This window comes from Trachinotus anak, unplaced genomic scaffold (assembly GCF_046630095.1).
Source record: "Trachinotus anak isolate AG129_WGS33_773 ecotype Australia unplaced genomic scaffold, CSIRO_AGI_Tana_v1 ptg000019l, whole genome shotgun sequence".
NCBI lineage: Eukaryota > Metazoa > Chordata > Actinopteri > Carangiformes > Carangidae > Trachinotus > Trachinotus anak.
In genome coordinates, this window is record NW_027273870.1 from 15,083,638 (window position 1) to 15,094,397 (window position 10,760).

Genomic DNA, 10,760 nt, shown 5'->3' on the forward strand with positions numbered 1-10,760 from the left:
GGTAGTTTATAACAAAGCATCATAATATAAATGAATCTTTTTGTATGCAAAAATCTTTATTTGCAAAGTAACTACTAAAAATACCTGTCAAACAAATATAGTGGCGTAAATAATGTATGATGAAGTATAGATATTGCGGAGTAATATTTCCAGCAGTGGAGTACAGGTGACTCCATAAAATGGAAAGAGAACCTCAAATTTGTACTTCATTTGTACATATTTGCTTGAATAAATGTACTTATGTTCCAGCATTGAGCCTTCCTACATCTATTATATTATCTGGTATATTTTTGTATAGTTTTAAGAGGACAGGATCACGATTTTTTTGGTTGGTTATATTTTGTTCCACCTGTGGTTCAGCCGTTTATCTAAAGGTGGCGCCAAAATGCTGACAAGTCGGAGGCATTTAGTAGACTTAAAATTTGCCAGACGAAAATAGACAAACATATATATATACAAAAATATGAAACGGTATTTTTTGCAGTGTATCAATAAAATTAAAAGCACTCATATTTTTTAACTCATTGATATGTTGGTTGTGTGCACACATCGTGTTAAGATACATCACATTTATTTACTTTGTATCCGGCGCAGGGGGGACGGACTAGCAGCTCCGTGCCTGCCGCCAAAATTCAAGTTAGAAGAGAGCTGAGCGACTTTTCCTGCCGTCGGTTGTAAACACTAGCTTACGACCTAGTGCTTTATTTTTTAACTGAACAGCTTTGAGACTCAGACGCCACAAATCTTCTCTCCGGGATCTGCGGAGAGAGAGAGAGGATAGTGTAAAGATGCACATCAAGTCTATTATTATTGAAGGGTTCAAATCCTATGCGCAGAGGACGGAAATCAACGGCTTTGACCCGCTGTTCAACGCCATCACAGGACTGAACGGCAGCGGCAAGTCCAATATTTTGGACTCGATCTGTTTTCTTTTGGGCATTTCAAATCTCTCACATGTAAGTGTGCTGCCTGGGATAAAGTTGTTTTAACTTAAATGCTTTGAAGTCGACCTAAAATTTCTTACTAATTTAGTAGAATATTGTATTGCAGTGGTCGCAAGTTATCTCTTGTTTATCGTAAAGTAGCTAAGATAATGCAAGACTTAAGTTAGCTAGTGTCATGATCAGCGTGTCCCTTTGTTACATTTTCACTTCAAAGGTGCGAGCCTCCAACCTCCAGGACTTGGTGTACAAAAATGGACAGGGTGGCATCACCAAGGCCACAGTGTCTATTACTTTTGACAACTCCAACAAAAGCCAGAGTCCTCTGGGGTTTGAAACCCACGATGAGATCACCGTCACCAGACAGGTTGGCAAAGAGAGAAAGACATAATCATTTCTGAAGGCTCTGTAAATGTTGCACAAAGTTAAAACGGTATTACACATGACGACCTTTCTTTAAGGTGGTGATTGGTGGCAGGAACAAGTACCTCATCAATGGAGTTAATGCCAACAACACCAGGGTGCAGGACTTGTTCTGCTCTGTTGGGCTCAATGTCAACAATCCACATTTTCTCATCATGCAGGTCAGTGTTGTGTATGCTGCAGTTTGCGTAGTGATGGTTTTAGCCCTCTACAGTATTTTATATCATTTGATTGTTCTACTATTTTAGGGGAGGATCACCAAAGTTCTAAATATGAAGCCACCAGAGGTAAAACATGTGCACTTTGACAACCATCTCAGCATCAGAACATTTTTATACAGATTTTCCTGCCTTTTTTTCAGGTCCTCCAATAATGCCCCCCTCTCTTTTTCCAGATCCTTGCCATGATCGAGGAGGCAGCAGGCACAAGGATGTATGAATGCAAAAAGATTAGCGCCCAGAAAACAATTGAGAAGAAGGAGGCCAAGCTGAAGGAGATTCAGACAGTACGTCAGACATCCAAACTCATTATTGACTAATGTATCTTTGTTCATTCTGCAGTAGAAAGCTGCCACAAATATGATAGCAGTTCATGTTGAAATATCTGTGTCTTTGTTTACTCTTTCAGATTTTGGATGAAGAAATTACTCCAACCATGCAGAAACTGCAAGAGGTTGGTTGACTACAAAACTACTTGCATGTCAAGAACAATACATTTTCTCATTACACATTTAGTTTGTAAACTTTCCTCCCTCTGCAGGAACGATCATCATACCTGGAGTACCAGAAGCTGATGCGGGAGATCCAGCACTTGTCACGGCTGTACGTGGCCTGGCTGTTTGTGTGTGCAGAGGAGACCAAAATGAAGTCGGCGGAGAATCTGAAGGTGATGCAGGATAACATTGCCAAGATGCAAGCCAGCATGGCTGAGAATGAGAGCAAAGTCCAGGAGCTCTCAGCCCAGATTCAGGAGCTGCAGAAGAAAAAGGACCAGGTAAACTGGAAGAGAGGGGGGGGCTGGTATTAGGATACTTTTCAAAAAATTGCTGCTATTTGAGAATGATTTGATGACTTATTTGTAACTTTATTTTCTTCATTGTTGGATGTCTACAAAATTCACTTTGTTGAAAACTCTGGATGATGTAGTCTCAGTTTTAAAAGCAATTTTGGAAGAAGGGTTCAAAATTAAATGTTTTGTATGTTTTTATCCAGCTACAACAATGAAAGGGAATCTTGAGTCTTATTGCTTTGTCACTGATGTTTATCTGCTCATCCGCAGGAAGTGAATGGAGTATTGAAATCCCTGGAGGAGGCTCTCGCAGATGTGCAGCGTGTAGATGCCAAAGCCCAGAGTGCACTTGACCTCAAAAAACAGAATCTCAAAGATGAACTCAAGAAGAGGAAGGAGCTCGAAAAGAGTATGGAAGAGGTAACGGGACCATGCTACCAATCCATCCACATACATTAAGATAATATAGCAATCAGTGAGACTTGTGTAATTGCTTGTCCAAACAAAAACCTGGTGGCAGTTCTCTGATTCATTCATCAAAATGGCAATTCCATCTTGTTTCCTCCATCCTCAGGACAAGAAAATGCTTACGGTAAAAGAAAAGGAGGTTTCTAAGCTGATGGCGCAGCTACAGACTCTACAGGACGAGGGACAGAAAGATAGTGCTGCTCTTGAAGCAGCTGAGCAGCATTTCAAGGCTGTGTCCGCAGGTCTCTCCACCAATGAGGACGGAGAGGAGGCTACATTGGCTGGACAGATGATGACCTGCAAGAATGACATGAGCAAGGCAGATACGGAGGCCAAGCAGGTGAGGAAAAAACATGACGATATCAGGCAGAGATGTGATGTTTCAAGTTTGGTGTTCCACCACTTTGGTTTGGTGTTTCGCCACTTTATATTACATAGCAAGCTTTCAGTACAAACGTTTTCACCCAGTAGCTTGAATACTCAGATTGCCCCATGCAGGTTAAATGCTTGTTTTGTGACATTATCAGTGTTGTAAGTATTTTATTATCAATTTCCAACACTGTTTTGACTGTTGGCCACCACCACCATTGTACAGTGTACATCACCAGAAGAGCTATGGGTCTATCTTTAGCCTCTATTTACTTTTTCTATTTTTTATATTAATATTTTATTTGTTTATTTTATTATTTTTTTAACTTTACTTACTCTATGAAGTTATTGGATAGAATTTAACCTTAATTTACACTGCTTGTTATTTATTGTTTTTGTGAGTAAAGTGGCTGCTGAAACACTGCAGTCTCCATCTAGGATTAATAAAGTACTCTGCCTGTCCAACTACCTGTTTGTTTATCTTGTCTCTGTCATCTTCCTTTATGTGCAGGCTCAGATGACACTGAAACATGCCCAGACGGAGCTGAAGACCAAGCAGGCAGAGGTGAAAAAGATGGACAGTGGCTACAAGAAGGACCAGGACAGCCTGCAAGCTGTCAGAAAAAACAGGGAGAAACTAGAGGCCGAGCTAGCTAAACTCAACTATGAAGGTAGGGAGAATGTGTGTGTTTGTTTCTGTCCAAGCAGAGCCTCTTGTTCTCATGGCAGTTCCCTTTCTGCCAAACATCCTGTAATAACAGTAGGGACATGTCTGTCTGTGTGCAGATGGGAAGGAGGAAAGTCTGCTGGACAAAAGAAGGCAGCTCTCCAGAGAGGTCGCTAAACTCAAGGAGACCTATGAGCGTCTCGTGTCCCACTTCCCCAACTTGCGCTTTGACTACAAGTAAGGACCTTGCTGAATGAATTTACTGACCTTTATAGATGCACAGTATATTTTGAACATTAATGTATCCACTCTGTTATGCTCCTGATAACAAACCAAAATAATCTTTCAGGAGGATTAAATCATCTTTTCTAAATGTAAAGGTCGTGCAAACTCCTACACATGTTTTTCAGTTGTATTGCCCAATTTAGACTGTCAGACTTTTTATCATGACCGCAGGCTTTTACAGATTGTGTTAGCTTTGTTGTACCTGTGTATGGGACAGTCAAACTGTTATTAGCCATGGAGCTTGGTGACGTTGCCTAATTTACATTTTACAGCTCAACTTCAAACTGAGCAGAGGTCTGATCTGCCAGAATAACTTGGAGAAGACAATATTTAAGATACATCTCAATATTACAATAACCAAATCCCAGATGATATTGAATCTCATTAGCATCACATTGATATGTTGTCCAGCTCTATTTTAAACACGAAAGGTACAAAATTCTCCCACCTTTTAACAAATGTATCAGAATTAACTGAAGAGTCAGTGAGATGTTGGTCAGTCACAGTTGGTCCTTCAGGCTCAGTCCTGAGGTCTAATTAGTCAAACCAGCTGGAGTGAAAAGACCTGAGTGGGTGCAACAGTGCATGGGGTTTAACTGATCTCCAATAAAGTGTGAATTGGCAATTATCTGATTGATTCTCAAAGTTAAGTGATAGATTTGGAGATTAAAGATTTTGTCTTGATGATTCATTTGCAGCCTAATTGTAACCCCAAGTCTATGTCTGTATGATTGTGCATATGTGTGTGTGGTTAACACATTCCTAATGGGCACATTAGCGTTTCATATGTTGTATCTTTTTTTTTTTTTTTTTTTTTTTTCAGGGACCCAGAGCGTGGATGGGACCATAGCAAAGTGAAGGGGCTGCTAGCTAACCTGATCACAGTCCGTGACGTCTCTTATGCAACAGCACTAGAGGTGGTGGCAGGAGGACGACTTTATAACATCGTAGTTGACACAGAGGTAGGTGTGTGAGTGGGCAGTGTGCATGTTTTTATATTGCAATTACATTTAGTTGTTTACATTCTAGCATGGTAATTCCGTCTTTGCTAGGTGACCGGCAAAAAGCTGCTGGAGAAGGGAGAGCTGCAGCGGAGGTACACCATCATCCCCCTAAACAAGATCTCTGCCAGGACACTCAATGACAGAGTGGTCAACAGTGCCAAGAGCCTGGTGAGAGATCTCAATATGGCCTGGTTTGGAAATTAAATAAGTTGTTCTGTTTAATCTTGAAACATGATACAGCGTCTTTGCTTAAACTCCATCTCTTTCTCGCTCCCTATTGTCTCTTCTGTTCTGTCTCCCTCTTCTGTCAGGTTGGAGATGATAACGTTCACGCTGCTCTGTCCCTGGTGGGTTATGAATCTGACCTGCGTAAGGCAATGGAGTACGTCTTTGGCTCCACGCTGGTGTGTGACACCCTGGACAATGCCAAAAAAGTGGCGTTTGACAAGCAGGTGATGACAAAGACTGTCACCCTCGGAGGGGACATCTTTGACCCACAGGGAACTCTGAGTGGAGGTGAGAACGAAGAGGATGCTCGTAATTGAGTATGTGTCATTGCATTATGTATATGTACCAATATGTAAGGTTAAACAAACATAAAGCTCTAAAGATGTGTCTCTTTGGACCCCAATGATGCTTAAGACGGCACTTCTTATCACTATTTTGTATTAGTTTTGAATGTTATACATAAAATAACAGCTTTACCTGTCTGTGGTTAAATGAATCAGTTCCCACACACAAGCACTCAAAACGCTCTTTAATCATGTGTTTGTTTCTTTGTTTCTTCTGTCTTTTCTCTTCCCTGCTTTGTCTCTTCCAGGTGCTCGCTCCCAGTCGGCATCGGTTCTGTCCAGTCTGCAGGAGCTGAAGGATGTTCAGGACAATTTGAAAGAAAAGGAGGCCCAGCTTCAAGATACTGAGCGACAACTGGCTAGCCTTAAGGGGACTGCTGAAAAGTATGAAGACACAAACACACAAAATATCTACACAAATTTAGATAGTTAGACTGACACATCAACCAGGCTTATATGCTGACTGATATTAACTCATGGCAGTTATACAGCATACAGTATTCTTGTATATGTCAGCAAGTAAATAACAAGAAGTGAAGTACAGAAATGCCCAACTAGGTCTGAGGTCATTTAGAAACAGTGTCACCAAGACATAGTTCACCTACAACAGAGCACCGACAAATTCATTTTTACTCAGTAGAAAGTCCTTTGTATGAATCATGGTCAGAATTCAAAATTAATCCAAGGGATCCATATCAAGATTATTTATATTGTCTGTTTATGTTGTAAATAATACAACTGGCCAATGTATTACCAGATTTAAAAATATACATATATTGAAAGCAGTATCTGCCTTAAAAGTCCTGCATTGGTCTCCAGTGATAATTCTGATGCACATTTAAATAAGATATTTTTAAATTGTGTTGCTTGAGTTACACTTTCTCATAATTTCCCGAAGAAATTGAATTTTGCAAAAGGAATCCAATTTTTGTCATCAGCAACTCCATCCCCCACAACTTGCTTTTAAATCTTCCTGGTGAATTCTAGCTTTTTACTATCTCTCTTTGTCACCTCACATTTCTTTCCTCCAGGTACCGTCAGCTGAAGCAGCAGCATGAGCTGAAGGTGGAAGAGGAACAGATTCTGCAGGCCAAGATGCAGCAGAGCTCCTTCCACCAGCAGCAAGAGGAGCTGGAGAGGCTACGCAAGGCCATTGGTCAGAATGTGTTGAGACTCACACAAACACTTAAAATCCCGTCTTAGCAGTCCACACATACTGTGTACAAACTGACATCTGATAAGTGACTTCATCTAGAGCATTTATACAACAAAGAACTAAGCTGTAGTTGGAAAAAAAAAAGCTAGTGCAAGACAACTGGTTTACATCTTTTTTTAAAAAAACTTTCTAAAAACTCATTTCTGGTGTGTTTTCGTAATCAGAGGAGAGTGAGGAGACTTTGCGCGTCACCAAGGAGGTGCAGAAACGGGCTGAAGAAAAGTACAAGGTGTTGGAGAACAAGATGAAGAACGCTGAGGCAGAGAGGGAGAAAGAGCTGAAAGCAGCCCAGCAGAAACTCAATGCAGCCAAGGGCAAAGCTGATGCCTTCAATAAGAAGCTGAAGCAGAAGCAGCAGGTACACTGACCAGACACACAGTTGTACACAATCATCCTATACATGCAGCACTTAGTATTGCCTCTGACGAACTGATCAAATGTATTCTATTAATTTATTTTGACGTTTGCATGCAGGAGTCGGACGCTGTGGCCCTGGAGCTGGAGGAGCTGCAGAGGGAGCAGGCTGGTTATGAGCAGCAGATTCAGGCTGTAGATGAAGCCATGAAGGCCATCCAGGAGCAGATAGACAGCATGGCTTGCACTGTGTCCCAGAGCAAGGTATTTGTCATGTGTCATTTTGAAGGCTTATGTATAGAATTGTGTCATGGCCAAACTTAGAGTTTGCACGAGTAAGGATGTTTCCATCTATCCTCAAAGATACAAGCACATTTTCAATGTACATGTTCGGTGAATTAATGGTAATTTCACCATTTCTCATTTTCTCTTTTGGGATGTAGGAGGCTGTGCGTAAAGCCCAGGAGGAGCTGGCCAAACAGAAGGAGGTGATCATGAAACAGGACAAAGAGCTCAAGGTGGATACAATTTTGCCTTCAATGCTTTGGTTTTTTCCCCCTCTCTGGAGAACGGGTTTAGTTGGAGGTTTCGTGCAGGAATTAGGGTTTGAAGACTCAAAAAGATGCAATAAATAATAGACCAAATGTTTCTCAAAAGAAGAGATTATTCCACTCTCAGTTGTCTAGTGCTGAATCATTTCACTGCTTAGAATTTTAACATTTTGACTGTTTAGATTATTTAATGACTGTCTTATTTGTATCCATTTGAACGATCTAGGGGAAGAGCACTGAGGCTAATAAGATAAGGGAGCAGAACAACGAAGTCCAGCTGAAGATAAAGGAGTTGGAGCACAACATTAGCAAGCACCGCAAAGACAGCCAGGATGCCGCCGACAAGGTACGCACAAATGTTACTGTGCCTCCACTCTGCCCCTTACAATAGTATCCAGTGTTTTCATGATTCATTAGGTCCACGAGTTTCATCTTATTTACTGTGATGTGGGTCTTCTGTCTGCTCCCTCTTACCTTTCTTTCCTCTTCCAGGTGTCTCGGATGCTGGAGGAACATGACTGGATTCATTCAGAGCGCCATTTCTTCGGTCAGCCAAACACCTCCTACGACTTCAAGAGCAACAACCCCCGCGAGGCAGGTCAACGGCTGAAGAAGCTGGAAGAGACCACCACCAAGCTGGAGAGAAACGTCAACAAGAGGGCCATGAACATGCTGAACGAGGCCGAGGAGAGGGTGAGGACGAAGAGACAGAAAGGGTGTGGGAGATGCAAATGCAAAAAAAAGAAGTCAACCACAGCTTTGTCTAACAGTTCCCCCACCTATCCTGCACGTTTGTCTTGTCCTGCAGTACAATGACCTGATGAAGAAGAAGAGGATTGTGGAGAACGACAAAGCAAAAATCTTGCAGACCATTGAGGAGCTGGACCAGAAGAAGAATGAGGCTCTCAACCTGGCGTGGCAGAAGGTCTGCTTTCTTTTGCTCTTCCATTTCCATTCTCTCTCTCTCTCTCTCTCTCTCTCTCTCTCTCTCTCTCTCTCTCTCTCTCTCTCTCTCTCTCTCTCTCTCTCTCTCTCTCTCTCTCTCTCTCTCTCTCTCTCTCTCTCTCTCTCTCTCTCTCTCTCTCTCTCTCTCTCTCTCTCTCTCTCTCTCTCTGACATTGGGTATACATTTGTCAGCCATCAGAGCGTTTATATTTTGTTCGCTGTCCCTTTTTAATATCCCTGGATATATATTTTCTATAATTTTTGGATTGGTGTGATAAAAGGTTTTTGATTAATCAAAAAAACAAAAATTCCTTCTCGTTATTTTAACTGTAAGCTAATGCACATTTCTTCAAATTTACAACACTGTAAAATTACATGTACCAAGATTTTAGCCTCCGTCCTCCATCTCAGTCACTATGCTGACTGATTATTTTTACCTGTAAACACCACCCACAATGCTTTAAAAGAAGTAATTAAACTGACACGATCACTGTCACACCATTGGCCCTGTGGATTCGGACCTCACTCAAAGGATTTTACTGTTACTTTAGTTGTTGTGTTTCCCTCTTTCTCTGCAGGTAAATAAGGACTTTGGTTCCATCTTCTCCACACTGCTGCCAGGGGCCACTGCTAAGCTGGCTCCTCCACAGGGCTGTGGTGTCTTAGAGGGCCTTGAGTTCAAGGTGGCCTTGGGCAACACCTGGAAGGAGAACCTCACTGAGCTCAGTGGTGGGCAAAGGTCAGCAAAACCACTTTGTCATTGTCATTTATTTGTTGCTGGACAGTAGTTAGTATGATTTTGAGAGTTTCTTTGTCAGGTTTCCAAGGATGATGATGATTTGATTTGATGATCACTTTTATTAACCACCCTGCTTTTTGCCTGTGTTTTCAGATCACTGGTGGCCTTGTCTCTCATCCTGGCCATGCTGCTGTTCAAACCTGCTCCCATCTACATCTTGGACGAGGTGGATGCTGCTCTGGATCTTTCACACACACAGAACATTGGACAGATGCTGCGCACACATTTTAGACACTCCCAGGTTAGTTAAAACACATGGGAACATACAGTATATTAGCCATGATTTTTATAAATCTTAAATTCAACATGTATATCCACTCCTTTTATTTATTTATTGTTTTAACTCTCTCCCTCCAGTTTGTAGTGGTGTCCCTAAAGGATGGTATGTTCACCAACGCCAACGTCCTGTTCAAGACGAAGTTCGTCGACGGCATGTCCACAGTGACCCGATCTGCGCTCAGCCAGAGTGACGCCAACCTTCCCGCGAAAGGCCAAGACAAGGCTCGTCAAAAAGACAAGAGGAACAAGCAGCTCATCAGCTAATAACTATACAGGAGTCGCTGAACATTAAGATTCACTCTATTATGTCTTCAAGAAGCCACGTCACATAACATGGTATCTGTTAATAACTGGTGATCATTTTTACAATCGTTTAGTCTTGTGAAGACCTTCAGGCTTATTTTCTGTCATGCCACGTGTTCTCTCTTTGTTCAGCTGTGTGGTGTGTGGACTTGTTCACATTTTTGTGTATTTTAAAGTTTTTAACTGTACATTTCTTTTGTCTAAACTATTCTTGGTTATCCTGTCTCTTTTCTGGCTTTTTATCAATGTTCTCCTCCAAATTAATCACCTTTATATGCCAGCTAACTTGTCCATATATTTTAGTAAATAAAGCAAGTCAAACATTATATTTTTGACTCTTGATTCGGTTCATTTTCACTGCCATATGTCTTGAAACTGCTTTGCAAACTGGAGGAAATTGTGGCCTCTACATGGGATTTAAAGATGTATGACTTTGCTGCCCTCTAGTGGCAGCATCAGGGACAGTAGGCCACAAGCACACAGTATAGATTTAGTGTCCTTGACATCTGTATATGATACATTGAATTTAGTTAACACACAATTTTTAATTTTTAAATGTATTTTCCTCAAGGAAAA

At 41.4% G+C, this 10,760-nt stretch overlaps 1 protein-coding gene across 1 annotated transcript; it reads left to right on the plus strand.

Annotated features, from left to right (window-relative positions):
- Positions 1–646: 646 nt before the first annotated feature.
- Positions 647–10,510, plus strand: smc2 (structural maintenance of chromosomes 2). Its single transcript, XM_071504124.1, has 25 exons — positions 647–956; positions 1,159–1,308; positions 1,403–1,525; positions 1,613–1,651; positions 1,759–1,869; positions 1,992–2,036; positions 2,124–2,357; positions 2,643–2,792; positions 2,947–3,180; positions 3,721–3,880; positions 3,996–4,113; positions 4,985–5,123; positions 5,214–5,333; positions 5,477–5,681; positions 5,986–6,121; positions 6,769–6,893; positions 7,118–7,311; positions 7,428–7,571; positions 7,751–7,825; positions 8,085–8,204; positions 8,351–8,551; positions 8,667–8,783; positions 9,382–9,542; positions 9,696–9,843; positions 9,960–10,510. The coding sequence occupies exons 1-25, from the start codon at positions 789–791 to the stop codon at positions 10,143–10,145; spliced, it is 3,603 nt and encodes a 1,200-aa protein (XP_071360225.1). The 5' UTR covers positions 647–788; the 3' UTR covers positions 10,146–10,510.
- Positions 10,511–10,760: the final 250 nt, after the last annotated feature.